The 21131-nt window shown below is 29.1% G+C and overlaps 1 protein-coding gene across 2 annotated transcripts in view; it reads left to right on the top strand.

The window, feature by feature from the left end:
* LOC129913099 (dopamine receptor 1) overlaps positions 1–19401 on the top strand; it is a 97843-nt gene extending 78442 nt beyond the window's left edge. For both annotated transcript variants that reach the window (XM_055991581.1, XM_055991580.1), the window contains exons 5-6: positions 5303–5548; positions 18485–19401. In XM_055991581.1, coding sequence (XP_055847556.1) covers positions 5303–5548; positions 18485–19016 — 778 coding nt within the window. In that variant the 3' untranslated portion in view covers positions 19017–19401. The remainder of the gene's footprint in view (positions 1–5302; positions 5549–18484) is intronic.
* The last annotated feature ends 1730 nt before the right edge of the window (positions 19402–21131 follow it).

The following is a 21131-nucleotide window of genomic DNA, read 5'->3' as shown; positions in this document are numbered from 1 at the left end:
CCTATCTTAAAAAATTTCAATGAGCCACTATTATTATTTCTTAGTTTTTGCAATAAGCCTACATTTTCTCTATACCTCAAAAAAAAAAAAAAAACACCCTTTCACATGAAAAAAATGTATAGTACTTCCTATGGCAAAAAATCACATTATCACAGAGAAAAATATGACCCGCTAAAAACTAACAGATTGCCATATTGTTTAACCGTCCATACATTTCATAAGGAAATCTTATTAAAATCAACGATTAATAAGGTTTTTTTAAGGAGATTTCTTATTATTTTTATAGAGAAAATCTTATTAAAATTTGACTGAAAAGTTGATTTTTTTTTACAACTTAGCACTTGAACAAAAATCGCGATCAATATTTTCATGGCAGGTTGGTTCAGGTGGTAAGGTGAGCGACTAATGATTTGAAGTCTCCAGTTCGATTCCCAGCCTGGTCATCGTTTTTTTATTTTTTTGCTGATTTTAAAACAATAAGGAAAACCCGATTGTTTTAATAAGGTTTCCTTCTTGGATGAAAACCATAGAGAAATCTTATTGTTTTTGTTCTATTTTATGTGGTCTATTTTTCTCTGTGTAAAAAAAAAAAATCGTTAGTGTACCTTGTTAAACATTGATTTTTTCGGCCTTATGGCGAATTTGTCAAAATGTCGTTTGTCAAATTACATAAAATAGCTTAGAAGCAATGATGGAGCAGATGAACATTCATACATATGTAATTATGTATGTACCTACCGTATTATTTGATCATTTGATTTTGAGGCTTTGAGGTTCTGCAGTTCCTTTTAAAGAAGAAAGAGTGTCAAACTTCGGTTTTTTAGTTGTTTTGAGATTAAAGACTTTTAAGATCATCTGATCTTTCCCGACAACAATTTCATGTTTCTTATGTCAAAAAGAGGTGTCAGTGATTTTCCTCTTTTAAAACCAGGAAAATATTCTAATCATCTTGAACCATAAGTTGCAACTTAAATTATCTCAAATAGGTGAAATAAATGTATGTAAGTAATGGGTTTATTTCCTTATTATTTTTATTTCAAATAATCCAATTTAATACTCCTTCATAAATAAATCACATTTTAAACAGATCGAAATTCAGTGGCATTAAAAACTTTTATCGTAAAGAAGTCGTACATCCATTTCCGTAATCCTTTTATATGATGTCTTCTCAAGTGGTGTTTGCTGCCTTATGACTTGGTAATCTATAAACTTTAACGCATCTCCCATATGAAACTTTTAAGCACGATAAGTCTTCACAGACAATAATGCCATTTAACTTGAATGCCAATGATAAATAAATCAAAAAAACATTACATCGACTAAACAAGAAGAACCAACTCGAAAGTAAAGAACGGGTTTACAAAATTTTTATCAGGAAATCGCATGACGTATTGTTGTAAATCTCACAGTAAATCCCAACTCAAAAACCTTTTGGTTTCTTACAACGACATTAAAGCTTCCACATATCATTGGTTAAAAAAATGGGATATTTTATGTGACAGATACCAACCAACAACGTGTATTTCAATCCCATCAACAAACTGATGATGAATAAATCCAATTTTTGGTTAGGGTGTCGTCGTCGGTTGGTCGTACTCGAAAGATAAAATACACGCGTATGCGATGGAAAAAGTTTTCCCTTTTTACCTGCCTCAAACCATGGCCTACTAGAGTAGGTATCGTTGCGAACAACCTCAAGCTCATGACGTTGCATGCTACTCCTATGTATGATTACGGCGATGTCACCTTGAGGCTGAATTCTAATGGGAAATGTGGCTTTAGAAAAAAAAACCGCTTTTTTTTCATCCAGAATGGTATTTAAGGGTCTGGTGAAGGAGCGTGTTAAGGGGTATTATATGATTTGCCCTTGGGAAGACAGTCGCTTGGATGGAATTGAATTATTCCTTTTACATTTTTTAGCGTTCGAGATATAAAATTCATCTTGCCGAAGGAATAATGTTTGAATTTCTAAACCCCTCTAGGGACTATGGATGTATATAATTGGAAAGCGAATTATATTGAGGAAGGTTTTATGTAACTTTAACAACTTACAAATTTAATGGAGAAAGGGATTGCTACCCGGAAGAAGTGTATTATTATTTCGGTGGTTAATTTTTTTTTTTTCTAAATGATAAAAAATTTAAATTAACAGATCATGAGGGATTTAGAAAAAAAAAAATGAATCAGCTAGGAAATGATATATGGCGGCATCATATAAAATTATAGCACGGGCTATGGGACAAAATTGACACTTTACTTGAGCATCATATTTGACGACATTTTTACTGGTGGAAAATGTTTATAGCCATATTCTTACTTAATTATTATTTTCAATTCTTGATATCATAGGGATGATTATTTTATAATATAACATCTTAAAAAAGGCTTTTTTCACCCCTTCTTTACCCTTTATATCAAGGGGCACGGTAGTGTCCAGCCAAGTTATCTAGCAACTTTGGCACTACACCCTTATTTACAGGAAACAACTCAGGCCATTTTCGACCCCCCTCTAACTTCCACACCAAAGATGCCAGAATATTAAAACTCTCTACTTGTTGAGCTGGCCGAACCTAGGTTCCTCACAAAATTTCAGCTTCTTAGGATGAAAGGTTTCTGAGATATTCTACTTCAAAAATCGCGAAAACCGTAACTGACTCACTGACAGATCATCAAAATTATGGAGAACTTCCCGCTATCGTAGAAACTTGAAATCTTACATGGTGATAGGACTTGTGGTGTATACAAAGGGAAAAATCGAAAATTTGAGATTTTCAATTCAGGGGGCGTGGTAACCGCCCATTTTAGCCGAATTTTCATCAATTATTATAGAGCACTTCTGACTATCGTAGAATCTTGAAATTTGGTAGAATAGTAGAGCTGGTGGTTTATATAAAGGAAAAAAATTTATATTTGAGAATTTTAGCCAGGGGGCGTGGTAACCGCCCATTTCTGCTGAATTTTCATCAAATATTATAGAGCATTTCTAACTGTCGTAGAACCTTAAAATTTGGTAGAATGGTAGACCTGATAGTTTAAACAAAAGAAAAAAATTAAAATTTGAGAATTTTAGACAAGGGGCGTGGTAACCGCCCATTTTCTCTGACTGTTCATCAATTATAGAGATATTAAGTTCTACAGCAATACCTTGCAAAAAGTGGTGAAATCACAACAAAAACATGGGTTGGGGTCAAAATTCTGCCGGGGTCAAAATTCTGCTATACAAAATTCTGCTTTCAAAATTCTGCTTTTCATAATTCTGCTTTTCAAAATTCTGCAAAAAATTAAAAAAGGGTTTGGAAAATGTTAAAAAGCGCGCGCTTTTTAACATTTTCCAAACCCTTTTTTAATTTTTTGCAGAACTCTGTAAAATCATCTTTTTGAAAAATTATCTGCTTATTTGATTACTTACCTACATAATTTGTCATTTTTTAAATGCGAATTAATTTTTGTTTTATAAATGAATAAATTTGAAAATATTTAGAAAAGGTTTTTAATATTAAACATTTCCGAAAGTAACTAAAAATTTATTAATTTATCAAATAAAGATGAATATTCAAAAATTTGAATAAGAAAAGGAATATACAACATCGGTTCCAATTAGTATACATATTTTATCTGAAAGAAAGTCAGTATATGCATTTCAAAAAATATTTGCGACACTTAAATAAAAAAATTTAGGAAAGTACCAATGTTGAATTACATTAATGAGGTGTATTTTTCTTTAGCCAGCGCATATGCTATAAAAAAAACAGAATTAGCAGAATTTTTTTGTTCAAATATAATGCTGGCAGAATTTTGAAAAGCAGAATTTTAAAAAGCAGAATTTTGAAAAACAGAATAGAAAAAAAGCAGAATTTTGAAAAGCAGAATTTTGAAGCCAGAATTTTGACCCGATCCCCAAAAACATTACTGTTAAAAAAAGAGCCAATTTCTCCTATGTTGAAATTATGCTGCCACAAAAAGTACTGAAATGTAAAAGTGTACCAAGTTCTAAAGCTTGGCTTTAAATTTGTATAAATAAAATGTTGATTATTCTCTTGACAATTTTTCTTAATATTACCGATTTTTAAAGGTAATTGAAAAATTGCCAAGCATCAAACAATAAGCATTTTATTTATACAAAGCCAAGCTTTAGAACTTGGTACACTTTTACATTTCAGTACTTTTTGTGGCAGCATAATTTCAACATAGGAGAACTTGGCTCTTTTTTTAACAGTAATGTTTTTGTTGTGATACCCCTTTTTCCATCCTATGATCTTTGAAAATTATTGTATATGAATCACGAACATTATACAGTATTTTATTATCTTTTTATTTGACCACAGCGTAGCATAATAGAGAAAGTTGTCTTTTTATATATGTATCTTGGCATGTATATTCCCTCATAACTTATAAACTACTTATCAGAATTTATTAAATGAGATATTGTTATAACCGTGTTGATTGCTTGCTGGTTAAAGGCTATTTAAAACTCTCTAATTTCTACAAAGTTCATCATATTCGTGAAGAAATATTTTTCAAACCATTAAACTTAATAAGACAGTATTAAGTTTAAAATATAATTAAAACGTGATGTTTGAGAAATTACAGTTTTTTTCTCATCGATTGTTTTATTCGCAATGTTGTTTAAATGAAACAGAAATTTCATTAATTTCCCCACTTTTCGATGGTGATTGCTATCATGTTGTTTCAATAAAACATCATTTCGACCAAAACAGTCGACGAAAAAAAAAAATGGAGTTTCTCAAACATCTTTAATTAAGTAAACACTTTGTCAAATAATTCCTCATATAATTAAGCAATTAGTCAATTTCGGCTATGACTATGATACAAATGGCGTCAAAAAATTTTCTTCTTGTCTGTTATTTTCAATGTTTTGTTAATTTCTTAAAAAAAAACCCATTTTTGCTATTTACTTAGAAAACAGAACAACTTCTTTCTGGTCAGATAGTTTAAAATATCTTGTAGTTATAATTTCATGAAAATATGTTTGCCTCTATATTTCTGTATTAAAAAAGATTTAATGAACAAAAAGTTACGCATACGCCATAGTGACCACAATACTTATTAATGTATTGTAACTCTTAAATGGTACGAAAGAGGATAGTTTTTTTTTTATATATATATTTCCAATAGCATAGAGGATTTGGATGAAACTCGGATTGTAAAAAAAAAAATAATGAACGCTTAATTTACTTCAATTCAATACCAAATATGACATGAACATGTTTTAATATTTTTTTCTTATTTTTTTTTTTTTTTTTTTATTAAAAACTTTTTTCAATTTTTCGTTTTTTTGCAGATATGGCAGATGGGTGACGCGACGCGTTGCTGTTGTCACGATAGCAGCCATTTGGCTGCTGGCAGCTTTTGTTTCATTTGTTCCAATTTCATTAGGACTCCATCGACCCGAACAGCCACTGATAGTGGAGGACAATGGTAAAAAATATCCAACGTGTGCATTGGATCTGACGCCCACCTATGCTGTTGTATCCAGTTGCATAAGTTTCTATTTTCCATGTGTGGTAATGATTGGAATTTATTGCAGGTGAGTTAATCAGCCATTTAACTTAATAAATATCCTATTTGGATTTTAAATTTGATTTTATTTTTATGAAAAAAAGTTAATGATTTGAAATTGAATTTTATTGTTGTTATCGATATTTTTGTACATTTTCGGATTATTAAGGCTGAATAATCGACATTGTCACAATATTTGTCAAATTTAGGTAGAATGTAAAGTATATTTTCTTTCTTGGAAGATTTATGAAAGTCTGATAAAAAATGTCAGTCACAGTATTTTACTCAACAAAAGTGATAGTTATCTTTTTCTACGAATTTGAGTTTTTCCATTCTGCCCCAAAACAAACCCTTTATCTTACTTACCATTAAAAATATTTAAAAGTATTTACATGTCATTCTTGGATTTAATTTCAATAAATTGTAATCTCGTATTGTATACCAAATAAAACATGAATCGAAATTCTTTTTCAAAGAAATATTCTTTGAAAATATGACTGAAGACTTCTGGTACTATACAACCAAGAGTTATTGAATATGTGTAAGTACATTATATGATTTTTCTGGGAAAGCAAAACAGTACGCTTAAGGGTTTTTTAAGATGGACATGAAATATTACTTTGAAAATATGGTAACAAAATATAAAATATTTCAATTTATATTATGGAAACATAATTTCAGTAGTACATGAACACAAAAGGTTTATTACTGAGAATATTTTCAAAACACAAATCCTCTCTTGTTTGTATTGACTTTTCATTGTGTCCAAAATTGACTATTGATTTTTATTTTTAATAATATTATATGTTTTTTTTTTTTTGTTCAAAGGAATAATCAGATGAGAGAAACTGGTTTAAAGTTCCATCATAATTTTATTATAATATATTGATTGTCGAAATGTTGACATTTTGCAAAGTCTTCTGAGTGATTAAATCTATTAAAAAGCTTTTTACTCATATTCAAACATTTATTTATAACTTTTTTTATATTAATTTAAATTTTTATTTCATCTTATTTCTTACAATATTTTGGAAATCTTTTAATTAGAAATAATCGTTTACAAAATATTGCCCTTAAATTAATGGAAAAATCAAAAACAATAGTCAATAAAGTAAAAATTATATTTTTTGTAGGTTATAATTAGGTTTTTGGAAAACATTGCTTTCAGAGCCTGTACGAATATTCATTAAATTTGATAAAAATATTTTCAAAAAACTAAGTTAAAAAGTAGAGTATTTGTTGGATCTCAAATTCATTTAGATAGTTGGTTTTTTCTTTAAAAAACGAATTTATGTTTTTTATTTTTAATATTAACTATATGCAAAAGTTTTACGCAACGATTTTCGGATCTTTAACAGTTTTTGCATTATGTATTTCTTTGCTTCTTTTATAATTTTTTTTTTTTTCAAACATAGCCAAATAAAGACCCTTATAAATATAATAAAATGCATGATCTCGGTTTTTTGGTTATTATATGAGAATTTAAAAATAAAAATAAAAAGGATTTCATTTAAAATTTATTTGAATAGAGGTTGTTTCTGACATTCAAACGAAGTATGTATAAAAACCGTTGTAATTTTATATTAAATTTTCAAATAGGTATGTTCAAAAAAAGAAAGTTAATTCAAAAGAAATACCAAACAGACACTGGAAACAAAGTTTCAAAATATTTCATTGAGCAGAAAAAATCTAAGTTTATTTAAGATTTCCAAAAATGTGTGTTTTTTTTTATTTTAGGCTCTTAAAGGAAAATTTTCCTTGACATTGGTTGAATTCTTTTGAGTTTTTCATAAATGAAGTAAACGGTTCTATGTTAGGAACCGTAACTAAAACGGCTAACACAATATTTTTTTAATCAAAAAAGTAGGTACCCACAATAATAAAAAAAAATTATTGAAATATCTAAAACTTTTATTTCTTTCATTATTTCACATAACCTCAAAAATATTGAGGAAAAATGTCAAAAATTTATTTTATTATGTTTTTTATTTTAAACAAAAAAGTTCAGTTTTGAAGATATATGTATTCCTAAGTATTTACTGTTCATTTCAATTGAGCTTAATTTTTACTTGCTCCATAGGGCAAGTATTGGTTTCGTGTAGAAAACAAAAATCGAGGTTTTAATCAAAACCAACATTACGATGATGGAGAAGATCAAAAAAGTGGTTTTCGTCATGCCGTCCGTCGGTCTGTGCGTGTGTACGTCTGTGCGTCCATCTGTACATCGAGCTAGGGCCTAAACTGATGGATGGATTTGCTTGAAACTTGGTACAGATGATTTTTACGTAATTCTCTAGACCAGTTTTTTTAATTTTTTTAATATCTCCATTTTAACGCATATCTCCCATATAACGTTCTCGAGGTATTGCAAATTGATCGAAAACGGCTCTAACGATTTCGATTAAATTTGATATACGTAATAGAACTATTGATTCTAACAAAACTGCGTTTTTAGTTTTTCGCAAAAAATACCGAGAACGGAAATATGGCGTTGCCGTTTTTCAAAAACTGACATATTTTTTAAGTTCATATATTTCATCAAAGCATAAGTCAATTTTATTAAAAATTTACAGACATCATTTTGAAGTATATAATATAAAAAAAAAAAATATTTTTAAAAACATTTTTGAAAAAAAAAATTTTTTAATTTAATTTTTAAATTGTTTTTTCTCGACACTAAACAAAATCTTAAATTTCCAATAGATATTTAAGATAAAGACACTGTGAACTACAAGAGCAAGTACGTGCGACCCAGTCGTGCATTTTATTTTTTATTCTATTAATTTTTCGATATTTTTAAATTTTTCAATAAAGAATTTTTTGTTAAAACTTTTACTTTAAAATATGTAAAACAAAAAAAACTAAGCAGTAAATGCCAGTTTTGAGGTGTTTATTTTCACATCATTTAAAGTCCTAATATTTCAACTATTAACGTCTACCGTCGGCTACTAGCCATTGCAATAATTGGATTTTTATTATCTTATGTATTAAAAAAATTAAAACTTTCAAGCCTTTAAAGTGATGTTTAAAATATTAAGTTTTGGTAAAGATTCTTAATAAACTCAAGAATTTAATTTTCAGAATTGTCCTCCCAATTCTGACTGTCTCCTTCTAGAGCTAAATCCCAAGTCATTGAAGTAATTACCTTCAAGCTTGGTACTTATGGTGCTAGGTTTTTTTTTAGAGGTGAAATTTATTTTAAGAGCATAAGAGCATTCGGAACAGCATGAAAAAAGAAAATTTTCTCCAAAATGGCTCTAACGATTTCGATAAAAAAAAACTTGTACCACGGCATGTAAGGTCACGTTTATAAATAAAAAAAATTTTAACCTTTATTTATGCAACCGATTTTTGTGTGTCTGAATTTCCTATCTTCACTTATTTCAAAAAAAAAAAATATTTTGATAACCTCCATGATAGGAAAATTGTCAAACAGAATTTGAGTGTTTTTTTTAACAAAAAATTTTTTTTTTGTTTTAAGGACAATTTTCTTGAAATTTTGTTCTTTATGTTTCCTTTTAAATGCACAGTGAGCCTGAACAAGTTTAAGGTTGACCTAAAATGACGACAAAAACTAAAGATGAGGCTTTGTTCCTGAAGGCCTCAGCAATAATAATCCGTTTTTACCAAAATCGGATTAGCTTCTTTTTTCGAGATACCCCCCCTTAAACGTGTTTTTTTCGAGAAAAATTCATATCAACGCAAGGCTCGAGTACGATAACTTAGGCACCGAGAATTGAAAACAGTTTTTAGTAGAGGTATTCAATACAATCATTTTTGGTTTTGGGAGGGAGGGTCTATGTCTCCCCCTTTAGGCGGGAGTTGCAGTTTTCTAAAAAATCAAACAAAAAATTATTAAAAAACAATGGCAACACATACAGTAGCGAGCAAAAAAAATGCAAACAATAAAAACATTTGCATTTTTTTGCTCGTCTTAAAACGCATATTTAGGTAGACTTTTGACCAAATAATGCTTTTGGAGTAAAATATTCCACAAATTGACTCTGTTTAATGAAAATAAAACAGTTTCAATATGCTAAATTTGGTAACTTACTTCTTGTTCAAAACTCTTTATAGTTTTTTCGTTTGCATTTTTTTTGCTCGCTACTGTACAGTTAGGAATGATACCTTTTTCAAAAGCAAGAATTGTACACTTAATTGTAGTTTTTAAACCAAGTTATTTTAAACAGTTGTTTTCGAAATAATCGATTTCAAAGTCAACAATTGTGAAAAAGAAGTTTAAAAAAAATACATTGAATATTATTTTGTCAAGACTTTGGGTTTCCTTACGGGATAAATTGATAAAGATTGATAAAATCTACCTCAATAAATTCCTTATCAAATACTGAAAACCATATGTTTCTATGCCTTCTAGTTTTTGAGAAAATTGGAAAATAGGAAAACTACTTTCTTTATCTTATTTTTATTTTCTTGGCTATTTTGCTTTGCCATTATCAAAAATCAAAAATTAAAAAGTACTGTGCTTAATCTACTTCGATTCCATGAATTTGTTTTATTTCCATTTAAAATTGGATCTTAAAAATAAAATTTTTTAGTACAAGTGTGGTACCAGAACGCTCATTAGTGAACCTGATAAAGAAAGTAGTTTTCCTATTTTTAAATTTTCTCAAAAACTAGAAGGCATAGAAACATATGGTTTTCAGTATTTGATAAGGAATTTATTGAGGTAGTTTATTTTATCAATTTATCCCGTAATGAAACCCAAAGTCTTGACAAAAATAGTATTCAATGTATTTTTTTTAAACTTCTTTTTCACAATTGTTGACTTTGAAATCGATTATTTCGAAAACAACTATTTAAAATAACTTGGTTTGAAAACTATAATTAAGTGTACAATTCTAGCTTTTGAAAAAGGTATCATTCCTAACTGTAAGTGTTGCTATTGTTTTTTAATAATTTTTTGTTTGATTTTTTAGAAAACTGCTCCTCCCGCCTAAAGGGGGAGACATAGACCCTCCCTCCCAAAACCAAAAATGATTGTATTGAATACCTCTACTAAAAACCGTTTTCAATTCTCGGCGCCTAAGTTATCGTACTCGAGCCTTGCGTTGATATGAATTTTTCTCAAAAAAAAACACGTTTAAGGGGGGGTATCTCGAAAAAGGAAGCTAATCCGATTTTGGTAAAAACGGATTATGATTGCTGGGGCCTTCAGGAACAAAGCCTCATCTTTAGTTTTTGTCGTCATTTTAGGTCAACCTTAAACTTGTTCAGGCTCACTGTGAATGGCCTTCAACCTTTTTTTGAAAAATTTGATATAGGTACCAACAAAAATCTTTTTTAAGAACATACGGATTCAACAATTTTGAAAATTTTTTGAAATTTTTTATCAATAAAAAAATTAAGGTTGAAAATTTTTTTCAAAATTCTTCATCAAATTAAATTAAAAATATTCTCATAGATTTTTAGATGAAAGACTTTAATATTCCAAGCAAATTTTTTCCTAAGTACACAGAGAAAAATAGACCACATAAAATAGAACAAAAACAATAAGATTTCTCTATGGTTTTCATCCAAGAAGGAAACCTTATTAAAACAATCGGGTTTTCCTTATTGTTTTAAAATCTGCAAAAAAATAAAAAAAAACGATGACCAGGCTGGGAATCGAACTGGAGACTTCAAATCATTAGTCGCCCACCTTACCACCTGAACCAACCTGCCATGAAATTATTGATCGCGATTTTTGTTCTAGTGCTAAGTTGCAAAAAAAATCAACTTTTCAGTCAAATTTTAATAAGATTTTCTCTATAAAAATAATAAGAAATCTCCTTAAAAAAACCTTATTAATCGTTGATTTTAATAAGATTTCCTTATGAAATGTATGGACGGTAAAACAATATGGCAATCTGTTAGTTTTTAGCGGGTCATATTTTTCTCTGTGTACGACCTAGTCGTGCATTTAATTATTAAATTAACACAATCAGTTGTACTTAATTTTCTTTACTTTTGGCACGTGTAAGGATTAATTTCATTCAATCACCAGGCACCTTTTAATGTATACCATAACACATTTAAATTAGTCTCCCAGACACCTTAAGTGATGCCATTCACGCCTTCCAAACAATATCAATCCCTTTAGTTGTGGGAAAGTTCAAAGGTGTTTTGGATTAATGCCACTAGTCTACGCCTTGATGTTAATTTCCATGTAATTTCCCAAGTTGCCTTAAGTCTATTGAATAATGAGAGAATGTGACAAAACATACTCATAATAAATCAATTCCAAAACCAATCTTTAGAATACTTTAATGACATACAATATTGATTAAAATAATAAGGTAACATATTCTTTTTGGTTCTGCCTTACAGTCATAAAAATAATTTAAATAAAATACCTCCTTTTAAAGCAATTTTTCTTAGAAAGACCTTAATTTTGTTCCATGTAAAACAGAGCATATATTCATCTGTCTCTCTTCAACTTTTAAATTACTGTGTTTTTTTTGTTAATTTACAACTTGCATAACTCCTTTCATATAGTCCTTTTTGCTATTCATTTTAACTAGTTCCATCATTAAGAGTTTTTTTTTTTCATTCTGTTTCCCAAAGAGCCTTAAGTCCTTTTAATTGCTCCCCAAGTGAGACGTTCTTTTTTTGTTTTTAATACAACAAAAAATATATAAAGAACATACATATACGAGTACCTAACTATATAAATGTAAAGACACTTAAATATATAAAAATGAGGACACAGAAAAGGAAAGAACTCCTATATTAAACCAGAAATGTTCTTTTATTTTTTTTTTGTGTGTCCTTAATTAAGATTTCTCTTTCTATATATTCGGTACCTTAACTTCTTACAGAAAACTATTACTCTATTCAATTTACACAGGACGAAATTATCCTCAAAGAAAAAAATGAGAGAAAAAATAAAAAAACAATTTAAAGAAAATATAGGTTTTCGTTATATAAAAATGTAAGAAATTCCAATTTGTAAAGTCATCACGAATTTTCCAGTTCACATGACTCTCGTCTCGGTTTATCCTGTTTGGCCATATCCAGGACTGTGTTATTTAATCGAATGCATTTTTTATGTTTTTTTTTTTTTTTATTATGTTTATCACTACTACGAAATTGTTGCTCCCACCCACTTACAAAACTATCAGCGACCGTGTGTGTTTTTTAAGACTCTTTACAGATTTCTATTAAAAATTAAAAAAAAAAAAAAAAAACACGAACTTCAATTCCGTGTTGTCCTTAAAACAAATTCAGCAAGCCTCCACCTTCATAAAATGGGATGTTAAAATAAGCAAATATACGGAAGGAAAACTGTTTTATATAGCAAAGTAGCTTTAAAATAAGTCAAGCATTCACCAACAACAACATCCAGAGAAAAAAAGGAGGCCTTCAATTTTTTTTTAAATAGGAAAGGTAAAAAGGTATCTACCCTTGTTCCTTGCAAAACACAAGCCAGCCAGCTCCAGCTCATGTATGTGAGCTATATTTTCACTTACATCAACATCCTTATACTTCTACTATTTTGTACCTATATGATATTTATTAACTTTCTCTGTACCAACTACAATTTCCTGTCGGGAAATGATGGTAGGTACCTCTTCTCGTTTTTCCTTCTTCTCATTCTGCTCCTATTGCATGCTGGTGGGAGGTGGGTTTTAGAGAGAGAGAGCCTTTTTGTTGAGGTGGTGAAAGCTTCACAGAAGAGACCCCAGACCTGATGCCATCCGGATGCAGGGAATGAATTTTTATTTGCCTGTTAATCTTCTAAATTATTCAGATTCATTTAGAGAGAGAATATTTTTGTAATACCTACAGCAGTGCCAGATGTGTAAGGATATAACCAAACCCAACAGCCAGCTAGCACTCCAGATGTTTGCACTTGTTATCTTTACAAAAATTGGATTTTTTTTTTTTTTTCATTTTTTTCTCGAAAGGTTCTTAGAGAGGTTTAACCATAAAACCGCTGGTCAGTATTTTTGTTCTTATATCGTCTATTTTTAAAATTTTTTTATGTTTGTGTTTGTGTACGTGGAGGACATTGAAACATAAAAGTTCTTTTAACGAGTATATGAAAAATGTTAGGTAGATTTGTAAGAGTTTAGAGTTCGGTGCATTTAAGTGGATTAAGCATAGTTTTTAAAATGTAAATAGCATTGCAATAAAAGTTGTTGAAAAAAGTTATGTGTAGTTATGGTGGGAATAGAGAAAAATAATGGAGGTTGTTCTATTTTAAGATATGAGTTTATTTTACAAGGTATTTTTTAGGACTATATAAAAATAAAATAAAAATGGAAAAAAAAGAATTGCAGAATTCTTGAAATACTTAATTTGGATTATAAACCCTTTCCATGAAACATACTTTTTAATATACTCTCTATTTAAAATTGGAATTAAACTTTTAGATTTATTGAGGTGATTATTTATAACAAATGAGTCGGTAATTTTAAAACTCTGGAATAAGTTTATGAAACAAATTTAATAGCTTAAATTTGTTCAACAAACTGAATTTAGTTTTTGCTTCATATCTTGGTGTCTGTTGGTATGTAAATGTAATATTCTAATTTTTAAAATTAACTAGGTTGGATCTTTCGATATGGTTTTTTGGTCTTATTTCACATCCCCAGACCATTTTATATTATACTGGTCTGCAAAGAAATCCTCCTTTTAATTAAACTATACTTTTCTAAAGGTTTTTTGTGTGCTGATTCCGAATCCGAGGTCAAAATTGGGCTAGCATGTCACGTTTTTAGGATATTCCTGTTAGAAAATCTCGAAAACCCATTTTTTTTTTTTGCTGTTTTTGAAGCAATATTTTGGCGTAATGTAAACTTTTTCAACTAAACTCCTCACGGTTTATATAAAAGAACTTATTTTTTTTTTATTTCAAATTCCGGTTTAAATCTCCTCAATATGTCTTTTCTTATTCGAGATATCTTTTAAGTAAGTTAAGGTCCATTTTCTTCACTCGGAGTTGAACATAACTTGAGAATTTTTAATATAAAATTTCTCAAGTTGTGTTCAACTCCGAGTGAAGAAAATGGACCTAAGTAGATCAAGAAATTTTTATCAACTCCTGTTTTTGAGATACAGTAGTTTTTTTTTGAGATTTTTTTAATCAAATACTTGATTTTGTGATTCTCTAACGCGTATGTCTCAAAATCCTGCCGTGCTAGATTCTTTTTGACTTCGGTTTCGAACTCAGCACATCAAAAACCATAAGAAAAATATACTTTTGTTCCTATGAGAGACAAATTTTAAGATTTAGAAGGCAATGTATCGAATGGTTTATCACAGATAAGATATTTCTAAATAGAAAAATATTATATAAAATTACAAAACACGTATAAACTGTTTTAATGTATTTTATTATAGTTTTCTGTACATTTTTGACTTTTTATATATAACGGGCGGGGCGTTGAGATTTTACATTTTCCTAAATTATGGTGTTTTTGTTCATGTGGGATCATAGCAGTAATTTTTTTTTCAGAAAATCAAAAGATATAGTATAAACAAATACCTACAAGTCTAATATTTGCAGTACTAAATGGTTTGTTTGTGTATTTTAGTAATTTAATTACCTATCTGAAAATCTCCCTAAAAGTCTCTACCAATTTCGTATCGTTAAAGAAGCTGTCGATGAAGTTTTTATAAGGAAAACAACAATTTTGTGGTCCATTACAACGTTTGGTAAGGGATTTAAAAAAAAACTAGTTTTTACCTCTTTGATCATTTCCTAAAGCACTATGTAAACACCTTAAAATGTTCTTTTAAGAACCCTTTAAATAACACAAGGTTTTTGGTGTCGAGACTAAACTATACTTTTTCAAAGGGTTGCTGAACTCGAATCCGAAGACAAAAATATTCGATCACATCTCGTTTTTGAAATATTACCGTTAAATCTATATAAATCTTTCCGACATCTTATCCTTTTATTTCAATGTAAAATATTTCGTTATATTTTTAGCTTTCTATTTATCAAATTGTTTCAAATTAGAAAATTAGCTCATGCCAAACAACTTGGATTATTTCAAATTTTTATTTTTAAGTATTCCCGATTTAATTTAGAACTAAATTGATATAATAGAATATATCTATTTTTTGCTACAAAATTTCAGTGGGAGAATGTTTTTATATATAAAATTGTGCGAAATAATTTTTTGTATAACCCCTAATAATGGTTCAAATTTATTTCTTCAAAACAATTTTCTTGCTCGCTAACGCTCGCAATTTACATCTAATAACTTATCACTCCTTGTACCAATTTAAACTAGAGATGCCGCCGAATATTCGGCCATTTTATATTCGGTACATTCTTAAATTCTTCTACTGTAAGCAGAGCTATTTTAAACTTTTAACTATGAATTTCTCTCCTAAAAAATACTTAAAAAGGATATTGGCAAGTTTTTCGCTCTGACACAGTTCTAATGACCATTTGCTTTAGCGGAATTAAGAATCGACTGCAGTTACATATAGTTGATAAAAAAGTTTTGTGTTTCCTAAAAAAAAAATTTGTTCGGTCTGAAGTAACCGCCCCCCGAAATGAAATCCTAGGGATTTACTAAAAACTTCAGGATTTCAATATTTTTGCTGTTTTTGTCAATAAGTATCTTAAAATGTGTGTAAACTTTATTTAATAAATACAAATTTGGTGTCATATGATAGATCATGTTATGAAAAATAAGTCCTCCAAAGGACCCCGCACATTTTGTATGGTAAGTGGCCCTCGGTGAAACTGTCTGAAATTTTAGCATGTTGTTCTCTTAGCCCTTGATCAAAAGTTGATATAGGCAGAAAGTCGAAAAATGGACAGTTTTTTAAAATAACGGGTTTTTTCCGACGACTATCTCAAACCTTTTAAAAGGGATAGTAACTCTCTATATTGTGTTTTGCGCTTTTTTTAGTGGAACCCATATGTTTTTCGGGTCGCTGAAACCGAATCCGAAGTCCATTTTGCCCCCATCACGTCAGGTTTTCAAGATAACCTCAAAAAATGTCACAGCCCCAAAAAAAATTTTTTTTTGAAATGGGAGTGCGACTATGCTTAATATATGTTTTTCGGGTCGCTAAAACCTATCACGTCAAGTTTCGAGATAACATCAAAAAAGAAACGAACATCTTTTTTGAGGTTATCTTGAAAATCTGACGTGATTGGGCAAAAAAAACTTCGAATCTGGTTTCAGCAACCCGAAAAAAATATAGTAAACATAGTCCTTTAAGGTCAATACGAATATTAGATATATTTTTGTACTAGGTCAACTAAATCTAAAAGGGTTATTTTCTACAAACTACTCATATTTTTCAAAAATCATTTTAAAAAAATGGTACGTGCTAGAATTTTTTTGAAACCAGATTTAGGTTCAGGAAAGTAAAAAAAAATTGAAAAATTTATTTTTTTTTTTAAACCAAAATTGCGTTTTTTGAAAATTTCCTAAATTTTTAAAATTACGGCTACTTAAACGCTTTTGTATAAATTTTTTTGTTTAAATGAAGTAAGTCATATACCTACCAGGAATTCAGAAATAATGAAAATGGTTATACGGCAGGTACCTACCGTTATTAACGGTTAAAAAATATTTTATTTATTTAGAAATTGGGTTTTATTTGTAGAATAAACAAAAAATTTAATAAAAATCGTTAAAGCCGTTTTTGGAAAAAAAAAAAACATTTCCATTTACATATTTGCGAAATTTTAAATTTCAATTTAACTTTTAAATTTCCAAAAAAGTTTCTGAAATTAAGCTGGGTTCTGAATATGTTATTCATTATTTAAAAAAATTTTAATAGTGGAGGTTTTTAGCTTATATCTGAAAAATTGGAAAAACAGTGGTGGGAAACCGCCGCAATAAATAAATAAAAATTTATTGTTTTTGTAGAAAATTAGATTTGTTTATGAGTTAAATATATGCAAAAATCTGATATAAGCCGTGTTTTATTGGTACTCAGTATTTTACTGAGTAAACAGTTTATGCTGTAAGCAACAACAATTGATTGCTTTTATTTATTTATTAATAATCCTTATTGTTGAAGGGTCAAAAATGTATAAGTTTAGAAAAAAATTATCTCTTTAAACCAAAAAATAAAAAAATTTTGTTTATCCTTAGCAATCTTTTGTTGTTGTTTCCCGTGTAAAATTTTACTGAGCTAAGTACTGAGTTACCAATAAAACACGGCTATAATTGAACATTTGATATAACGATATCTGCAAAACAATCATTCGGAGAATAGAAAAAAAGTAAACATTTTTAACAGTTAATTGTACTATATAAAAGTTTTGGGTATACATAATACTTGTCCAAAGATGTTGCCGTTTAAAATTTTTCATAAATAAATAATCAATATTTTTGACATTTGACCTTGATTAAGTAACGAAACGTTAACGATTTTCTTATGGACCTCCAATCTCAAGTGGACAACAAACTGGTGAACGGATTTTCTTCAAATTTGGTACAGAATATTTTTATGGAAACTGAAAACAAATTTTTTCCTTAGAAATGCATCTTTATAATAATAAAATATAGAAATCTAGTTGCGTTTTGGGAGCTCAAATTCATTTGAAAAACTCAAATTGAAATGAAAAGCAATTTTTCAATTCCTGTTAAATGATCAGTTTGAGATACTAAAACCACTTAGAATTTAAGTTGGAAGGGTGTATTTGACATTAAGTTGGGACTGAACGACAAAATGTAGAATAAAAAGTTACCTATATGAAATAAGGAAATACGCAATTCTTAGAACATTTGAGTAAAAAGTTCTAATAAAGATTTTATTTACTGGGAACTTTCAAATGATTGCCTTCCAGTTTAACCCTGGATTCTAAAAAATGTTTGCCTAGAAAATGTTTTTCCTTTAAAAAAGTGTTGGATTATTTTTTATCAATAAAAATTTCATTTAGTTAACCAAGTTTCATTGAATTTATTTTAAATTGCATTTTTAATCTGGCAATCCTACTTTAGTAAAAATGTCCTTTCTTTTATCTCTTTTATCCTTTTAGGTTGTATTGCTATGCACAGAAGCATGTTAAATCGATAAAGGCTGTAACTCGTCCAGGTGAAGTAGCGGAGAAACAACGCTACAAAAGCATCCGTCGACCGAAGAACCAAAAGAAGTTCAAAGTTCGTAACCTGCATCACTCCTCGCCATACCATGTATCCGATCATAAGGCTGCTGTAACAGTCGGTGTGATTATGGGCGTCTTCCTCATCTGTTGGGTGCCGTTCTTTTGTGTGAACATCGTTGCTGCCTTCTGCAAGACCTGCATAGGCGGACAAACATTCAAAATACTCTCATGGCTGGGCTACTCGAATTCAGCCTTTAATCCAATTATCTATTCAATATTCAACAAGGAATTCCGAGATGCATTCAAACGAATCCTAACCACGAAAAATCCATGGTGCTGTCGTCGGGAGCCAGGCAATATCCATTCGAGGAACAGTGACCGTTTTGTGACCGATTATGCTGCCAAAAATGTCTGCATGAATTCGGGCCGTTCATCGGCCGAACTGGAACAGGTATCTGCGATTTGACCAAAACGCTCCCTGGTCTGCTGCATCTCAGCATCGGCCTCGTCATCGTTATCTTATGTGGAGTGAGACGAGGCCGATACAGAACTGGATACCCAGGTATGAATATAAAAATAAAAATGATGCATGTGGGACACATAAATTCAAAAAAAAAAATATATCATAAAAATATTTTTATAACAAAAAAATGTATCAAAAGAAATGAGCTTAAAAATAAGAAAAATGTGAAGGACGACTGTATATTATATCAACACAAAAGCAAATAATCAGAAACTTGTGAAATTGCTGCTCGCGTAAGATTTGCGAACCTACGAACAACTAAATTAAAAAAAAAAAAAAAATAAGAATTTACCATTTGTACAAAATCAAACAGAAAAAAAAAAAATATTGTAGAAAGTAGAAATTAATTTTATCGTATTATTTGGTTTAGATAGTTTTTAAGAGATATGAAGATGAAAATCAAGTTCCCTAATAAGTTTTAAGCAAAAACAAAAAGAGATGATATTTAAGAGAAACATTATGAGTATATCAAAAGATATAAATAAAAATAGGTATTTATGTATATTTAACTCGTAAGAATAATAATGAATAATGTGTAAATGTTATAAAAAAGATATTATCAAGACTGATTATTTATTTTTTGAATTTTAAGCTATATGTAAAAGTCGTATCTAAGAGAAATCATTTTTTTTTTATTTTATAGATGAATCAATTTTCCAAAGATATATTTAGTACCTATTAATTTAATCCAATTTTGTTGGTGAAAAGTTTTAAGCATTTTTATCCGATTTTAATAGAATTTTTCGAGATTAGCCGATATTGTGATTGCACTTTGTAATTTTAATGTCGGGTTTAAAAATTTAAAACTTTGCGCAGTTTTTTAATTTTTTTTTTCACAATGCAACAGAGATTTATAAAATACCACCAGAGTGAAAAATGCCTTAAATGATGTTTTCGTAATTTTGAAAAATACAAAGTGCATGTTTTATGAATACCAACGTAACTCAAAAAAGTTAGTGGTCTCTAAAAGTCTATAAAAAAAATTTAACCACCTGACTTTCGGTACACAAAATTTTTTTTTAACAACATCAAAAAAAAAAAAAAATTACTAATCCATTGCATTAAAAAACGTGTGAAAAATGTCGATTTTTATCTTTTTAAAATATTAAATATTAGAGAATTTTGAGCAAACAATGCTTCCGACATAGTTTTCCCCTTAAAACTTTGAAACGGAGTTTCGAAGCCTAAAAATAGAAACTTTTGAGTTATTAATGAAAAATTATGCATCAAATATCTCTAAAATGTTTTGGAAAATACTGTAAAACACTGCAGTACTTGGAAAAAATACTGGTTTATTGTTAGTTAATTTTTGAAATTTTACGCGTTGAAAAACAAATTAATAAAAAAGCCATAAGTACCTTAATTATTCAAGGAACACTTTTTAAACATTATTTATTTGTAGTTTAGAGGTTGTTTTTATTCTGTAGCTCAGCATAAAGCTTTTCCAGCAGCTAATTTTGGAGTGTTTAAAAATTTTCTGAAATTTTTCATATTAAAAGACGTTTTTTATGGAATTCATGCTCGGAGACTTACCAAACCAGTTCAATACTACTTACATGTTTTCACTGAGGAATAACATGAAACTCTTAGTTTTATGGAAAAATAACACATCTTGCATAAATAAAGAAGCTTCGAGACAAGCCCCAAAACCCTATTCCAACGTTTACACGCTACTTTTTGTGTTGTGCCTGCGTTATGGTGTTTTCTGCAATATAAAAAGAACCTAATCAAATAAAAAAATGTATAATAATAATAAAATAATAAACTAATTACCTTCCTTTCACTGAAAAATAAGATTCACTAGGGTGTATACTTACTTTTTTTCCAAAAATTATTTCTAATAAAATGCGATAAAAACCTAAAGTGTAGCCAAGGACATGATAAAAACAAAATTTAATTCGAAATTCAAAATAAAAACTTTAAGAATAAAAAAAAAAAAATTTCGACAGATTTTCTAAAGCAAATTATTAAGGAATCCGGCGGAACAGCTTTGATGATTTTTTTTTTCAAACGTCAGTAATTAAAAATACTTTAACCTCTATAGATAAAGAAAAAATA

Source organism: Episyrphus balteatus, chromosome 3 (assembly GCF_945859705.1).
Source record: "Episyrphus balteatus chromosome 3, idEpiBalt1.1, whole genome shotgun sequence".
NCBI lineage: Eukaryota > Metazoa > Arthropoda > Insecta > Diptera > Syrphidae > Episyrphus > Episyrphus balteatus.
Note: the sequence above shows the minus strand (reverse complement) of the source record. Positions and strands in the feature narration are given on the sequence as shown.